General features: G+C 26.8%; 1 protein-coding gene across 1 annotated transcript in view; it reads right to left on the minus strand.

Annotated features, from left to right (window-relative positions):
- Positions 1-2,489: 2,489 nt before the first annotated feature.
- The window catches only part of Cht7 (chitinase 7), a 108,329-nt gene continuing 92,025 nt past the window's right edge, over positions 2,490-18,793 (minus strand). The window contains exons 3-9 of the mRNA XM_075304511.1: positions 16,305-16,386; positions 10,935-11,446; positions 9,915-10,874; positions 4,555-4,666; positions 3,197-4,167; positions 2,889-3,090; positions 2,490-2,820 (exon numbers count right to left, since the gene is read on the minus strand). Of these exons, the coding sequence (XP_075160626.1) occupies positions 2,615-2,820; positions 2,889-3,090; positions 3,197-4,167; positions 4,555-4,666; positions 9,915-10,874; positions 10,935-11,446; positions 16,305-16,386 (3,045 nt within the window). The 3' untranslated portion in view covers positions 2,490-2,614. The remainder of the gene's footprint in view (positions 2,821-2,888; positions 3,091-3,196; positions 4,168-4,554; positions 4,667-9,914; positions 10,875-10,934; positions 11,447-16,304; positions 16,387-18,793) is intronic.

Below are 18,793 nucleotides of genomic sequence, written 5' to 3' on the forward strand. Positions count from 1 at the left end.
CTGTAGAAATAAAATTTTCTATAGAAATAAAATTTTGACAGAATTTTCCATAAAAATAAAATTTTTACAAAAATTTCTTTAAATTATTCTTGCCAAAGGTTTTGTAGATTTTCCCCTCTCAAATAAATTAATTTTTTATATTGGTAATAATTATCTTTATTTTTTATTTGTATATCGATTATCAATTTTTATATATATAACACTATAATACAGTTTTTTGTTGATTTTTTTTTCATTTTGTTCGGGTAGTAAAAAAATTACAAATATTTATAATTTGTAAAAAATAATTTTTGTTAACAAGTGTGCATGAGAATAGAAATAAAATGTGGATTACAAAGAAAAAAGAGCAATTTTTATAAAAATAAAAATAGACAAAGAGAATCACTAGGATAAATAGACAGGCAGAAGTGAGAGTAGGAATTATCACAGTTTTATATACAAAAGAATTTTGTTTTCAATAATTTCTTGAATCAAGGTTTGATCATTTGATATATGTTTGTATAGAGAAAGTAGAAATGGAAAAAAAATATTTTTGTTTAGATTGTTATTCGTTGTTGTGTTTGTTTTATTCATATTTTCACTGAGTTGTCTTAAAATTAATTCAAAAAGTTCAATAATAAAAAAATAATAAAATATTTTTTTGTTTTTTGTGAGAATCAAATGTAGGTAGAATAAGGCAAGTGCGGTTTTTCAAAAATTAACAAAACATGAAGAATATATATATATATATATATATTTTTTTTAACAAAATAAAATGTAATAAAATTATAAAGAGGGAATAGGGGAAAGAATAAAGAGTGAAGTAAATAAAAAAATATTAATTAAACTAATTAAAACAATATCAAGTAATACAAGCTTACTTTTTAATTGTTGGTGTTGTATTTTTTTTACAAAAAATCTTTACTTGCTAGCCATATTACTACAATGCAACTCCGTATTGAATTTGTGAGTTGGCTGGGAGAGAAAGAGAGAGAGAGAAAGAGAGTAGTAACATTTATGATTTATAACATAGTGATAGTTCTAAATTTTATTACATATGTACAAACATATGTTGGCGTTACCATCGGCAGAGCAAAGACAAACAATGAGTTATTTAAAACGTAACGTAAAGTTTGATAGCATAACGTAAGCCATTTTACATCTTAACCATATTACGATGGTTGAGTGTTTTTTGTTCGTTTTGAGTATTTTTTGTTTTGTTCAATAAGCAAGGCAGTTATCTCAAGGCAGTGTTAGTTGCAGCGTTGCCATTTGGTCCAAAAAATTCTTAATTTTTAAATTTGGTCCGACGGCCGGACCATATGGAATTTGGTCCATTTTCGTCAAATCGGTATTTTTTTCAAAATTTTTAATACAAATAAAATTTTGACACAATTTTCTATAGAAATAAAATTTTGCCAAAAATTTCTATAAAAATAAAATGTTAACAATATTTTCTATAGAAATAACATTTTTCCAAACATTTCTATAAAAATAAAATGTTAACAATATTTTCTATAGAAATAAAATTTTCCCAAAATTTTGTACAGAAATAAACTTAAAAAAAAATTAAACTTAATAATAATCAGTTAAAGTTTAATTTTAGATACATTTTTTTTCATTAGAAGCGATAACTATCTATAGAAATAAAAGTTTGACAAAAATGTCTATAGAAATAAAATTTTACAAAAAAAAAAATGTTGACAAAATTTTCTATAGAAATAAAATTTTGACAAAATTTTCTATAGAAATAAATTTTTGACAAAATTTTCTATAGAAATAAAATTTTGACAATATTTTCTATCGAAATAAAATTTTGACAAAATTTTCTATAGAAATAAAATTTTGACAAAATTTTCTATAGAAATAAAATTTTGACAATATTTTCTATCGAAATAAAATTTTGACAAAATTTTCTATAGAAATAAAATGTTGACAAAATTTTTCATAGATTTTTCTATAGTAGTAAAATTTTTACAAACTTTTCTATAGAAATAACATTTTGACAAAATTTTGTTAAAACTTTCTTTAGAAATAAAATTTTGACAAACAACACAAAATTTTCTATAGTAATAACATTTTGACACAAATTTCTAATGAACTAAAATTTTACTAGATTTTTCTACAGAAATAAAATTTTGATAAAATTTTCTATAGAAGTAAAATTGTGACAAAATGTTTTATAGAAATAAAATTGTGACAATTTTTTTTTTTAGAAATAAATTTTTGACAAAATTTTCTATAGAAATAAAAATTTGACAAAATTTTGTATCGAAGTAAAATTTTGGAAAAATTTTAAATGATATTAATTTTATTTGGAAAAAAGGTCCGCTGGTAAGAATTTTGATCCAATGAATAACAATTCATTGCGGCAACGCTGGTTAGGTGTCGATAGGATTGCTTTTGCTATAAGCATTATAAGATTCATTCATTAGGATGTCAAAGACAATAAGAAATAGCTTGGAGGGAACAAAACACTTGGTACGCCTTTTGGAAAATTCATACAAATATTTTTAAATGAATATCGCAAATTTAATCCTAATCTTCAAAATTTCGTTTATATAAATGTAATTTTGTTTTGTGTGAGTGTGTGTCTGTTTACAATGTAAATTGAACCCGATGCAGGAGTTTCAAATTAGGCTGGTGCCTCAGTGGGCTCATGGCAACCTTCAACATTTTCTGGCCAATCGCATACATTTTCCTGAAGATTGAAAACTAAATTGGCAGGACATGGCATATGATGTTTACGTTCACCTTCACACATATAATAATGAGTACAATCATTCCAATCTTTGTGATAGCTAATGTGGCCATCCTCTTCGGCACAGGTAACTTCGTGAGCTGAAAAATTTTTCATTTCGATTTTTTAATGACAATCTATAGCAATTTATTTGGGGGAAATTTCTTACGATCTTTTGTTGTATAGGCCCCTCTAGGTCCCCTTGTCTCATAGGGTCCTTCGAATTCTAGATTTACTTTATAGCCTTTAAGCTCATCATTTAAAGCATTCAATAGGGGATATTTGCCATTACCGCAACGTCCCGAAAAATCATCCATATCAATGGACCACACCATAATGCCACCAAAACCTTGCTCCTTCAACCATTCCATCTAGAATATGAGTAAGATATAAAAATAGTTTCCTTAGTCAAAAAAGTCAATTCAGAGGAAAGAATTATTTGCGTAGGTTTTTGTTTACAGTCCTTATCCAACCTACCTTAGTTTTCAATGAACGTTCATCATCAAAGCCAACCCATTGATCGCCACGATAGGCGAATGGCACTTGCTGCTCCGAATCCCATACAAGTGTTGTGTTATCCGCTGCCAGGAATGTACACACCTCATAGTAACTCAAGAAACCAGATTCATTGGTGAATTTACCCGAACGACCACCACCAGAGGCAGGAGCTCCAATATCGAATTGGGTCTCATTGACTAACTCAAATGTTCGGCCATAAGTGGGCATACCAATTAAAAGTTTCTCTTTGGGAGCACCTTGTTTGACCCATTCGCGAGCACTGAAATCCACAGTTAATTTTTTCTGATAACCTGTAGCCGATTCCAGAGGGAAGAGTGGTGAATTATGACCCACCGTACGTTCCCATTGACCATGGAAATCATAGGTCATCACATTAATGAAATCCAAATATTTGGAAATTTCAGGAACATCATAACCAGCAGCAATGGCTTCAAATGAGGCGGGAACAGCTGCCGTTAGCAAAAGGCGAGGTAGACCCGATGATTTGGCTTCACCCTCAAAGGCCACACGTAATTCCCTCAACAAATTCACATAGGCAGCACGATCCTCAGAGCCACGAGGATATTCCCAATCAACATCGAGGCCATTGAATTTGTAGTCACGTAAAAAGTCAATGGCTTCATACACGAATTGATTCATACGGAATACATTCGAGGTGAGATCTTTGAAAGGTGTAGAACCAAAAGCCCAACCACCAATGGCCAAAAGGATTTGTAAGTCAGGATTGCTATCACGTAGAGCTATAATTTCTTCATAATTATCGGGATCCTCATCACTGTTCTCAGCCAATTTATGATCTTTCAGTGTGGCAAAAGCATAGACAATATGGGTACAGAGTTTTGGCTCAATGTTGCTGGGTACAAATTTACCAGCTCCAGGACGTTTGGCTGACCAACTGGTGAGATAACAAAAAACTTGGGCGGGACGAGCTGAAGTTGTACAGAAAAATGAGGCAAAGAGAAAAATATTACATATCAAGAAGATGCTCCAGTAATGTTATTTCATTTCATTATTAATAATTTAAAGAAATTTTTAGTAAAATTATTTTTGGAGCAAAACAAATATATTTCGGACCAAATTTCTAATATTTGTAGTAAATATATGTTAATCATAGCAATGATATTTGTTTCCACTACCACCAAAAGAATTTTTACGAAACATTTTTCATTAACTATTCTTCGTATAATCTTCATTATAGCTCGAAAGTTCTTCATAAAAGCTATGAAAAGTTTCATTAAAAGAACCTAATATTTCGTACTTTTAATGAAACGTTTCTTTACTTGTAAAACAAAGCATCCGGTTTAGAATTTACTTACAATTCTTTTCCACAGCCAAAGCACCACCCTTGATGCGATGTTTCTTGGATGGTTTGCGAACCTTCGATAGTAATTCTTCCACATCAATTTTAATGGGTTCTGGTTTTTCAACCTGGAAGAGAGAGAGAAAGAAAATAAAAGTCTCAATAATAAAAAAAAATTTGGTTGAATAATCAAAAAAGTATTTTGTATTTGTTAAAAATATTTTAATATATATGTGTAAAAGATTTATACATTTATGCACAGAAAAATATATTGACCTAATACGAAAGATTATACCACCTAAATTGTAGTATACACAATTTACACTTAATGTTGTGTATTTTTTGGACAATTTTTTTTTTTTTTAATAAAGAAATTATAATTAAAAGAAAGGTCAAAAAAATCATAAAATCTAGGGTTTCGAGGGCCCGATCGTTTGTATTTTAAGTAAGCCTAATCTTATTAAATGTGAAGACGAAAATTTTTGATTTAAAGAAATAATGTTTAAATTCATTGAGATATTGAATATTTCAATTAAATATAAAAATCTTTTAATATAGGTTAATACTAATTTGGAGTTTTATTTTACATTTTAGATTTGAAGTTTTTTAACAAAATTTTTCTATAGAAATAAAATTTTGACAAAATTTTCTATAGAAATAAAATTTTAACAAAATTTTCTATAGAAATAAAATTTTAACAAAATTTTCTATAGAAATAAAATTTTGACAAAATTTTCTATAGAAATAAAATATTCACAAAATTTTCAATAGAAGTCAAATTTTGATAACATTTTCTATAGAAGTAAAATTTTGACAAAATTTTCTAAAGAAATAAATTTTTGACAAAAGATTCTAAAGAAATAAAATTTTAACAAAAATTTCGACAGAAAAAAAATGGAGAAAATTTTCTACAAAAACTTTAAGGAAATTTTCTACAGAAATTGTGACAAATTTTTCTAAAGAAAATAAATTTTATTTGTTGTTTTCATCTCAGCTTTAAAACCATTGTGTTGACTAAACTACAAGAGTAGCTTAACCAACAGAGGAAAAGAATGTTTGTCAAATTTATTTGGGCAAAGCCCTATAGACTGCATGCAAAACTAGTTGCAGCAAAACTATCAACCAATTATCAGAATAAATTCAGGCAGTTCACTAAACCTATGGTGAACCACACTTGAACCTTCCGAAAAACGGTTTATGATAGCCGGCTTATGCCGAAATTAATTCATATCATATCATAAACGTTTTTTCGGAAGGTTCAAGTGTGGTTCACCATGGGTTTAGTGAACTGCCTGAATTTATTCTGATAATTGGTTGATTGTTTTGCTGCAAGTAGAGGATGCTGATGAGGAATGTGGTAATTCCGAAACGTGCGTCCATCCAACAATCATGCAGTCTATAGGGCTTTGCCCAAATAAATTTGACAAACATTCTTTTCCTCTGTTGGTTAAGCTACTCTTGTAGTTTAGTCAACACAATGGTTTTAAAGCTGAGATCAACACAACAAATAAAATTTTTCTAAAGAAATTAAATTTTGACAAAAATTTCTATAGTAATTTTTGACAAAATTTTCTGTAGAAATGAATTTTTGACAAAAATTTTCCTAGAAAAATTTGGAGGAAATTTTCTATAGAAATAAAATGTTGATAACATTTTTTAAAGAAATAAAATTTTGACAAAAATTTCTATAGAAATAAAATTTTGACAAAATTTTCATAAAAATAAAATTTTGATAAAATTTTCTAAAGAAATAAAATTTTGGCAAACTTTTCTATAGAAATAACATTTTGAGAAAATTTTCGATAGAAATAAAATTTTGATAAAATTTTCTAAAGAAATAAAATTTTGACAAAATTTTCTTTGAAAAAAAAAATTGATAAAATTTTGACAAAATTTCCCAAAGAAATAAAATTTTGACAAAAATGTCTATGGAACTAACATTTTGACAAAATTCTATTTCTTTAGGAAATTTTGTCAAAATTTTATCAAAACTTTATTTCTATAGAGAATTTTGTCAAAATTTTATTTCTATAAAATTTTTTGTTAAAATTTTATATCTTTTAAACATTTTATGAACATTTTATTTCTATAGACAATTTTTTCCACATTTTTTTAGGAAAAATTTTGTCAAAATTTAATTTTCAATTTCCTTAAGAAATAAAATTTTGGCAAAATTTTCGATAGAAATAAAATTTTGACAAAATTTTCTATAGAAATAATAAAAATTTCTATGGAAATAAAATTTTTACAAAATTTTCTAAAGAACTAAAATTTTGATAAAAATTTCTAGAGAAAGAAAATTTTGACAAAATTTTCTATAGAAATAACATTTTGAAAAAATTTTCGATAGAAGTAAAATTTTCTATAGACATAAAACTTTGACAATATTTTCGATAGCAATAAAATTTTGTGAAAATTTTCTATAGAAATAAAATTTTGACAAAATTTTCTATAGAAATAAAATTTTGATAAAATTTCCTAAAGAAATAAAATTTTGTCCAAATTTTCTATAGAAGTAACATTTTGAGAAAATTTTCGATAGAAATAAAATTTTGATAAAATTTCTATAGAAATAAAATTTTGACACAAATTTCTATATAAATAAAAATTTGACAACATTTTCTATAGAAATAGAATTTTGATAAAATTTTCTATAGAAATAAAATTTTGACAAAATTTTCTATAGAAATAAAATTTTGACAAAATTTTCTATAGGAATAAAATTTTGACAAAATTTTCTATAGAAATAAAATTTTGACAAAATTTTCTATAGAAATAAAATTTTGACAAAATTTTCTATAGAAATAAAATTTTGACAAAATTTTCTATAGAAATAATATTTTGTGAAAATTTTCTATAGAAATAAAATTTTGACAAAATTTTCTATAGAAATAAAATTTTGACAAAATTTTCTATAGAAATAAAATATAGACAAAATTTTGAATAGAAATAAAATTTTGATAAAATTTTCTATAGAAATGAAATTTTGAAAATTTTTCTATAGAAATGATATTTTGACAAAATTTTCTATAGAAATGAAATTTTGGCAAAATTTTCGATAGAAATAAATTTTTGACAAAATTTGCTATAGAAATACAATTTTGATAAAATTATCTAAAGAAATACAATTTTGACAAAAATTTCTATGGAAATAAAATTTTTACAAAATTTCCTATAGAAATAAAATTTTGATAAAATTTTCTAAAGAAATAAAATTTTGACAAAATTTTCTATAGAAATAAAATTTTCTATAGACATAAAATTTTGACAAAATTTTCTATAGAAATAAAATTTTGACAAAATTTTCTATAGAACTAAAATTTTGAAAAAAAAATTCCTACAGAAATAAATTTTGAGGAAATTTTCTATAGAAATAAAATTTTGAGAAAATTTTCTATGGAAATATAATTGTGATAACATTTCTATACACACAAAGAAAATTTCATTAAAAAGTCAGCCAACGAAAATGTTTCATTGATATAATGAAACATTTTCGTTAATACAATGAAAATATTCGTTAATAGTACGAAACGTTGCGTTGATTAACAGAAAATTCGTTATAATAACGAATATTTTGTTGTATTAACGAATTTGTTTCATTGGTTGACTTTTAACGATACATTTCGTTAATATAACGAAACTTTTTCTATTAGTGTAGGAAATTTTTTTTTCTACAAAAATAAAATTTTGACAATATAGAAATACAATTTTAACAAAATTTTCTATAGATTCAAAATTTTTAAATTTTGTAGATTTGTGGTAAAATTTTCTTGAAATGTTGGTAGATTATTTTTGGCACGAGTGGCAACCGTGATTTTGGTCCATTTTCGGCGACGCACCGTCTGAGATGAAAATACCCCGCGAGCCAAAAGCCAATGAATTGAGATCTGAAGATTTTGGTGTTCATTGTGCGGTAGAAATGGGGCGAGCCGAAAGTGGCTCCCCTGTGTTTGGGTCCATTCATGACGGCGCGCTGTTTTGGGATGATCGATACCTTGATATATTTTAGTGCCAAGCTTACTCTCTAAAATACCACAGGCGGAAAAATCTAACGGATTGAGAACCGAAGGTTTTGGTGATCATTTTGCAGTAGGAATTAAGCGAGCCATCACATGCTGCAAGAAAGTGGCTCCGGTGTATTTGGGTCCATTCATGGCGACGTGCAGTCTTAGGATGATCAACACTTTCATATATTTTGGTGCCAAACTTACTCTCTAAAATGCCCCAGACGTAAAAGCCTAACACATTAAGATCGGTAGATTTTGGTGGTCATTGTGCTATACACTAATAGAAAAAGTTTCGTTATATTAACGAAATGTATCGTTAAAAGTCAACCAATGAAACAAATTCGTTAATACAACGAAATTTTTCGTTATTATAACGAATTTTCTGTTAATCAACGCAACGTTTCGTACTATTAACGAATATTTTCATTGTATTAACGAAAATGTTTCATTATATCAATGAAACATTTTCGTTGGCTGACTTTTTAATGAAATTTTCTTTGTGTGTAGAAATGAAGCAAGCCACGGTGCTGAGTGCTATTGGTATGTCCATAGTATGCGACCGAAATTTTTGTCTGCCTACACACAAAACAATATTTTTGTCTTCAATCAACAAATTAGTTGATCCAATTAATTTTTAATTGAAATGTCTTCAATCACAGAAATGATAGTACCAATTAAAAAATTAATTGAAAGTCAATTAAAAAATTTATTGATCCAATTAAAAAATTAATTGACACTATTAATTTTTGTGATTGATTTTTGTTTAAATTAAAAAAATTTTTGAATCCATTAAATTTTAATTGAATATTTTTAAAACTCAATTAAGACTTTAATTGGAAAAATGTTCACAATTTTTTTTTTTCTGTGTAGGGCTTCAATACTGTCACTTTCCCGATAATTTCCAGCGTTCATTTTTACCTCACGCCATCATGAATACGAGCGGGGAGCCACCATTGGTCGTTACGGTGGCTCATACCATTACAATTGACGCATGAGTTCTTGTGGCCAATCGGCAATTTTCAGCTGACCTCTTTGGCAAGTAGGCCCGATTATTTTGTTTGTTCACAAATTGCTCAATTTGAAAATTTGGCTTCTCCTAGAAGAAAACCTAATTCAGTAACTGGACACTTTTCTCCTCCTTGGCTCTTTATAATCTTTTGGGCATTGGTGAACTCTTGCACTTTTTTGTACTTCAACTTTTTAATAAAATTTTAAATTTAATTTTGAATCTGAATATAATTTTAATTCTGACTGAACCTCTGTCGTTCTACAAGATAAAATCAAAGCGGACATATGGACAAAATGAACTAGGTCAACTCTAGAGATAATACTGAGTCAACCCGTTTATTCTTAGATATCTCACACTTACCTCATCTTCCAAATCTTCAAATGTGGCTGCAACCTCCGACCAATTAACATCCTTGGCATCCTTACCACGGGATATACCCAAAAGTTCTTCACGCATGGCACCAATCAAAGGATATTTCACTTGTCCTCCACACACATCACCTTTAAAGTCATCCATATCAATGGTCCAGACCATGGCACCACCATAACCATTCGTTTTAATCCATTGCATTTTATGACGTATGGAACGTTCATCATCAAATCCAACCCATTGATCGCCATCCACCAAATAGGGTACCTTCATTTCATCATCCCACACATAAACGGCACCATTCAAAAGCATTTCACAGATTTCATAATAGGCCAAGAATCCACCTTCCTTGGTGTAAATACCCTCTTTACCACCACCAGTGGCGGGGGCATTGGGACCATGTTTAGCAGTACTGGCCAGAGTAAAGGAACGACCATAGGTAGGCATACCGATAATCAATTTCTCTTTGGGAGCACCCATTTTAACCCACATGGTGGCAGCATTATCCACGGACAATTGTTTACGCCATTCGGAATCTGTGGAAGGAGCATAGAGGGGAGCATTGTGCCCGGTTTCACGTTCCCATTTGCCATGGAAATCGTAGGCCATGACATTAATGAAATCCAAATAACTGGCCACAGCGGGAACATCATAACCTCCACGAATATTATCGGGGCCTACTGGAACAGCAGCAGTCAAAAGCAAACGTTGTCTCTTCAACTCTTGGGCCTCAGCTTCGAAGGCTTCACGTAATTCCTTCAGCAATAAAACAAAGTTCTTTTTGTCATCCGAGCCCTTGGGATATTCCCAATCCAAATCTAAACCATCAAAGCCTCGTTTACGTAAGAAGGGTATGGCAGAATAGATAAAGGTTTGGCGAGTATAACGGGTGGAAGACATATCCTTGAATTTCTGAGTACCAAAGGACCAACCTCCCAAGGCCAAAAGAATCTGAAAACAAAATCCAAAAGAGAGATTAAGAAATTCTACCTTTTTCCAGATCCAACTCACCTTCAATTTAGGATTAACTTTTTTCAAAGTCATTATGCGATCATATAAACCTGGTACTGTATCCTTGGTCTCATCATTGGACTCATAAGAGCTTAGTTTATTTTTCTTCAACCAACCAAAGGCAAAGATGATGTGAGTACACAAATCGGCTGGAATATCTTCGGGTACGAATTTACCAATCTTGGGCCTATACTGTGACCAATTGGTGTAGTAGCAAACAACCTTTTTGCCTCCATCATCGGCTTTTGTCTTTTTACCCTTGAGGGCGGAACCACTGGCCACAAGACTGCCGCTTATAGCATCGGAATTGCCACTGCGTAATTTTGATTTGCCACGAAGTCGACTACGTACCGATGTCGAAGGTGCTGGATCTTGATCGGTGCGTTTTTGAGCAACATCGGTACCCTCTAGAGTTTTCTTAGATGAAACACGAGTACTGCGTGCTGAGACCACCGTTTCGGCAGGCTCATCTGGGGCACTGGTGGGTCTTCGTAATCTTCTTCGTGTTTTTGCTGCAATTGGAGGAGAAATCGAATTAAAAATGTGATAGGGAATTCCTTAGCCATTTGCCTACACACTAAGCTATTCGGTAAAAAGCTCAATGAATGACCTCTTCGTATATGTCGTACCCTTAATGCCATATTGTATCTATTTTTTTTATGAAATGTCATTAGCATATCGAAAGATCAATCAAGAAAATATTTTAGCCATAGTAAAAAAAATTCTAGCGCCCCTGGAAACTACGAAAAACTTTATAATTCATCTGCTTCCTATTTCCCTCGCAGATCCATGTATGTGTCGTAACTTTTTGCAATAGAGATCTTTTAATGCCATATTACATCTATACATTTGGGTGTATGAAATTTCATTAAAATGTCGAAAAGTCAGTTAACAAAATTCTTTAGTCATTGTAAAACATTCTAGTGCCCCTGGAAATGACGAAACACTTCCCACAATTCGTCTGCTTCCCATTTCCCTCGCAGGTCGATGTATCCATTACTCACTATACTGAGACTCATCACCTTCGATTGCTACCGCCAAAATTTAGTTTAAAGAGTTAGAAAAAAGTCCCACATCATTTATTAATGAACCACATTCTCTTGCCCAGCAAATGGCTACCATGGACCTAACCTCGGTTGTCACAGTTGGTACAATTCTACCAAAAATGGTAGATTTCTTATGTTTGGTAGATTGGTACAATTCGTAATGTTTTGGTAGATTTTGCAAAATATTCCTCTCCAACTAAGGGTACTTCAGAAATTTTCATCTAGAAATAAAATGTTGACAAAATTTTCAATAGAAATAAAATTTTGACAAAATGAAATTTTGACAAAATTTCAATAGAAATGTGACAAAATTTTCTATAGAAAATTTTATTCTATAGGAATAAAATTTTGTCAAAATTTTATATAGAAATAAAATTTTGACAAAATTTTCAATAGAAATAAAATTTTAACAAAATTTTCTATAGAAATAAAATTTTGGTAAAATTTTCTATAGAAATAAAATTCTGACAAATTTTTTTTATAGAAATAAAATTTTGACAAAATTTTCTATAGAAATAAAATTTTGACAAATTTTTTTTATAGAAATAAAATTTTGACAAAAGTTGCTATAGAAATAAAATTTTACCAAAACTTGACAAAATTTTCTGTAGGAAATTTTATTCTATAGGAATAAAATTTTGGCAAAATTTTATATAGAAATAAAGTTTTGCCAAATTTTATAAAGGAATATAATATTGGCAAAATTTTTTATAGAAATAAAATTTTGACAAAATTTTCTACAGAAATAAAATTTTTACAATATTTTCTATAGAAATAAAATTTTTATAAATTTTTCATAGGAATAAAATTTTGACAAAATTTTCTATAGAAATAAAATTTTGACAAAAGTTTCTATAGAAATAAAATGTTTGACAAAATTTGCAATAGGAATATAATTTTGGCAAAATTTTTTGTAGAAATAAAATTTTGAGAACATTTTCTACAGAAACAACATTTTGAGAAATTTTTTTTAGAAATGAAATTTTGACAAAAGTTGCTATAGAAATAAAATTTTTCCAAAATTTGACAAAATTTTCTATAGGAAATTTTATTCTATAGGAATAAAATTTTGGCAAAATTGTATATAGAAATAAAGTTTTGACAATAAAGTTTTATAAAGGAATATAATTTTGGCAAAATTTTTTATAGAAATAAAATTTTGAGAAAATTGTCTATAGAAATAAAATTTTGAGAAATTTTGTTATAGAAATAAAATTTTGACAAAAGTTGCTATAGAAATAAAACTTTTGAAAAAATTTTCAATAGAAACAAAATTTTGACAAAATTTTCTATAGGAATAACATTTTGACAAAATTTTTTACAGGAATACAATTAAAAAAAATCCTATAGAAATAAAATTTTGACAAAAATTTCTATAGGAATAAGATTTGGAAAAAAATTTCTATAGAAGTAAAATTTTGACAACATTTTCTATACAAATAAAATTTTGACAAAATGTTGTTATAGAATTAAAATTTTTGACAAACTTTTCTATAGAAAAAAATTTGGACACAATTTTCTCTAGTAATAAAATAATGACAAAATTTTCTATAGAAATAAAATTTTGACAAAATCGTCTATAGGAATAAAATTTTTCTATAGAAATAAAATTTTGAGAAATTTTTTTATAGAAACAAAATTTTGACAGAAGTTGCTATAGAAATAAAATTTTGACAAAAGTTTCTATAGAAATAAAATTTTTAGCAAAATTTTTTACAGGAATAAAAGTTTACCAAAATTTTCTATAGGAATAAAATATGGCAAAATTTTCTTTAAGAATAAAATTGTTATAGAAATAAAATTTTGAGAAAATTTTCTATAGAAATAAAATTTTGAGAAATTTTGTTATAGAAATAAAATTTTGACAAAAGTTGCTATAGAAATAAAACTTTTGAAAAAAAATTTCAAAAGAAACAACATTTTGACAAAATTTTCTATAGGAATAACATTTTGACAAAATTTTTTACAGGAATACAATTAAAAAAATCCTATAGAAATAAAATTTTGACAAAAATTTCTATAGAAAAAAATTTGGACAACATTTTCTATAGTAATAAAATAATGACAAAATTTTCTATAAAAATAAAATTTTTCTATAGAAATAAAATTTTGAGAAATTTTTTTATAGAAACAAAATTTTGACAGAAGTTGCTATAGAAATAAAATATTGACAAAAGTTTCTATAGAAATAAAATTTTTAGCAAAATTTTTTACAGGAATAAAAGTTTACCAAAATTTTTAATAGGAATAAAATTTGGCAAAATTTTCTTTAAGAATAAAATTTTTGAGAAAATTTTCTATATAAATAAAATTTGGACAACATTTTCATTCTTTTATTCTTATTTCTATAAGAATAAAACTTTGACAATATTTTTTACAGGATTAATATTTTAACAAAATTTTCAATAGTAATAAAATTTTTGACAAAATTTCCTATAGGAGTAAAAGTTTGACAAAAGTTTTTATAGAAATAAATTTTTGACAAAATTTTCTATAGGAATAAAATTTTGACAAAATTTTCTACAGGAGTAAAATTTTGACAACATTTTCTATAGGAATACAATTTTGACAAAATCTTCTATAGGAATAAAATTTTGACAAAATGTTTTACAGGAATAAAATTTTAACAAAATTTTCTACAGGAATAATTTTTTTGTTTTTAAATTTTTTATAGGAATACAATTTTTGAGAAAATTTTCTATATAAATAAAATTTGGACAAAATTTTCAATTGGAATAAAAGTTTGACAAAAGTTTTTATAGGAATAAAATTTTGACAAAATTTTCTATAGGAGTAAAATTTTGACAACATTTTCTATAGGAATAAAATTTTAACAAAATTTTTTACAGGAATAAAATTTTAACAAAATGTTTTACAGGAAAAAAATTTTGACAAAATTTTTTTACAGGAATAAATTTTTAACAAAATTTTTTATAGGAATAAAATTTTACAAAATTTTTTATAGGAATAAAATTTTTACAAAATTTCCTATAGGAGTAAAAGTTTGACAAAAGTTTTTATAGAAATAAATTTTTCACAACATTTTCTATAGGAATAAAATTTTGACAAAATTTTCTACAGGAGTAAAATTTTGACAACATTTTCTATAGGAATACAATTTTGACAAAATCTTCTATAGGAATAAAATTTTGACAAAATGTTTTACAGGAATAAAATTTTAACAAAATTTTCTACAGGAATAATTTTTTTTTTTTTAATTTTTTATAGGAATACAATTTTTGAGAAAATTTTCTATATAAATAAAATTTGGACAAAATTTTCAATTGGAATAAAAGTTTGACAAAAGTTTTTATAGGAATAAAATTTTGACAAAATTTTCTATAGGAGTAAAATTTTGACAACATTTTCTATAGGAATAAAATTTTAACAAAATTTTTTACAGGAATAAAATTTTAACAAAATGTTTTACAGGAAAAAAATTTTGACAAAATTTTTTACAGGAATAAATTTTTAACAAAATTTTTTATAGGAATAAAATTTTACAAAATTTTCTATAGGAATAAAATGTTGACAAAATTTTCTATAGGAATAAAATTTTTACAAAATTTCCTATAGGAATATAGTTATGACAAATTTTTCTACAAAATAATATTTTAACAAAATTTTCAATAGGTATAAAATTTAAGCAAAATTTTTTATAGGTATAAAATTTTGACAAAATTTTCAATATTTTTGACAATTAAATACCTTCCCTCAAGTTACTTTGAACTGGGTTGTTTTGGGAGGCATGACATTTTATCTGTTTTCAATAAATTGATTATATCTCTTCATATATCTTAGAGCAAAAAGGAGCTTAATTAGTGATCACCCCCCAAAAAAATCCAAAATTCTACCAAAGCCATTAAAAACTAAATTTTTATATGAAAAATATATTTTGCTCATATCTCGACATTTGTATGTTTTCTTACTTTTTAATTATTTTATAAAAAACTTGTCGACAATTCTTATTACACAAACCAATGAGGTGGACAGAAATATATAAAAAAAAAAGATTTTTAGTTTTGACGACGAAATAATTAATGCAGCTAATGTTTTATTGAAATTGCATCATTCACGAAATTGATAACGCCAAGAAACCAATTAAACAATTAATTGGCCCAATTAAAAAATTAATTGATCCAATTTAAAATTATAATTGATTCATATAATTAATGAAAATGTGTTTTTTCCGTAGAATCAATTAAACTTTTAATAGATTTTTTTTTTGCAAATTCAATTAAAATTAAAATATAAAATATTGTTGATATTTTTTCTGATAATAAGGAAAAATCTCACTCAACATCTACTAGGTTTTCATACTTACTTTGTGCACTGTCTGTAGTCTGTGACAAAAGTACTATTATTAGACATACCGCAAACAACAACTTCAATATTCGAGGAGGAAACTGTAAAATAAAAAATAAAAGAAAAGGAAAGGAAACTCAATTAAAAAATTAAGGTCAATATTGTAAAATTAAATAAAATCTCAATGACTCATAGTAATTTTACTAAGCTTAATTATAATCTCATTACAACATTTAGATCTTAAAGAATTGAAAATAAAATATATTTTTAACCTTTTGCTGCTCATTTCCTTCTACTCTACCTACAAAACTAACTCCAGATTCACAACACTATAGTTTATATGGTTATACGTGTATTTTTTGTTTTAAATCTGTTTATTCTGTTTAAGTCTATTCACCTTTTGTAAATCAAATACAGAAAACTACAGCTTATCATGTTCAAAATTTATTTTGTAAATTTTGTGGTCAAAAATCACTTGACATGTTTGCTGCCACATGCTTGTTTTTTTTTTTTGACTTGGTGATTTTCATTTTTGTGTGTGAATATCTTGACATTGACCCAGTTCACGACCACGGCTCATTATACTTGAGCTCTATACCAAATAAAAAAAATATTTATTGTATACAAGAGCATTTAATCATAATCATCAAAATAAATTTTTAAATTAACTCTAAACAAATCATAGACTCAAATATCAAGTCTCACCAAAAACTTTGTGTCTGGTCACTTTGTTTTGAATAGCAAAGAGAATAACACAGTTATTAAAATTAATGAAACTAATTAAATTTGTTTTTATGCTTGGAAACTGACACAAGATAATAAACGCATTATTGGTCTATGATTTGTTTTCTTGCAAAATATTTTTTTTTATATAAATAATTGATTAACACATATTTGCTATTATGAATTTTTATTTTTAATTATTTTTTGTAAGCATCAAATAAATAAATCACAATTTGGCATTTAGGAATAGAGAATTCGACGAAAATTCGACTAATCAATTTTATTTTTTCAAAAACAAACAAATTGAAAAACCCCATGAAAGTAGTATTTAAAAAAAAACTAATTTTCACATATATTTAATTTAAAGTAAATATTTGTAAACATTATTATTGGAGTTTATGGCCTTTTTTGTTTACTTAGTTAAAATATAATATTTATAAATTGATTTATTTCGCTTGTATTGCAAATATGAAAAAGAACTGTTTTTTATATTTAATTTTATTGTTAATTAATAGATATATACATGTTGACATTTCTATAAAAACTATGTATAGTTGTGTATTTTAATTTTAGAACTAAAAAGTTGAATGGCTACATAACTTCCTCGGCAAGTTTTTATTTGAAAAGGGTTTGTGTCTTAAGTCTTTTGTTTGGTTAGTAAATCATGTTTACTATATTATTATTACTCTAAATATAACATAACGCAAAGTCTAGTTTTCTAATTTTTTTAAGTCAAAAGGTCTGTCGGTAGGCTTTTCAAAATTATTAAAAAGTAAAACACTCGAAAAGTTGACTTTGGAAAGGCTCACAAGTCGACTTTTTGATTCTAATTACAATCCCTTTTAGCAATATTCATTTGTAATAAATAAATATGTGTGCATTATTGCCGTGCGGATATTGGTGTATATGGCCTTTTTGTATTTGCCTAGTTAAAATGTAATATTTATATTTTTCAAATTGATTTATTACTCTTGAATTGCAAATATGAAAAAGAGCCGGTTTTGATTAATTATTATGTGGAATTTTATTGCCAATTAATAGTTATACACATGTTGACATTTCTTTAAGAATATTTGGTATATAAAACTACGGATAGTTTTGTATATTAATTTTAGTACTAAAAACGTTGAATGGCTATATAACTTCCTCGACAAGGTTTTATTCGCAAAGCGTTTGTGTCTTAAGTCTTTTGTTTGGTTAGCAAATCATTTTCATTATGTGATTATTGCTCCAAATATAACAAAAAATAAAAACAAGTTTATAAGGCTGATAGTTCGGCCATGTACACTCCACGAGGGATTGCAGAATAAGTTCGTCTAACGGCTGTCATCGGCCTGGCCAAATCTTATGTACCCTTCACCAGGTATTGCAGACCAAGTTCATCTCGTGAATGTCATCCCCCAAAGGATGAATTTCATGCATGGTTATTAGAGGGCATATACTGATATAGCGTACCGTATTATATGGTACCTAAACCGATATGGAACAATTTTTGCACGGGGGGTTATACCATAAAGATGGTAATACACTACACTAATAAAAACTTTTTGCCCCAAGTTACAAGCACGGTTGCCACAGTTGGTAGAATTCTACCAAAAATGGTAGATTTTTTACTGTTTGGTAGATAACTTTTTGACAAAATTTTCTATAAATATAAAATTTTGACAACATTTTCTATAAATAGAATTTCGCCAACATTTTCTATAAAAACAATATTTTGACAAAATTTTCTATAAAAATAGAATTTTGACAAAATTTTCTATAAAAATAAAATTTGGACAACAT

This window comes from Haematobia irritans, chromosome 4 (assembly GCF_050003625.1).
Source record: "Haematobia irritans isolate KBUSLIRL chromosome 4, ASM5000362v1, whole genome shotgun sequence".
Taxonomy (NCBI): domain Eukaryota; kingdom Metazoa; phylum Arthropoda; class Insecta; order Diptera; family Muscidae; genus Haematobia; species Haematobia irritans.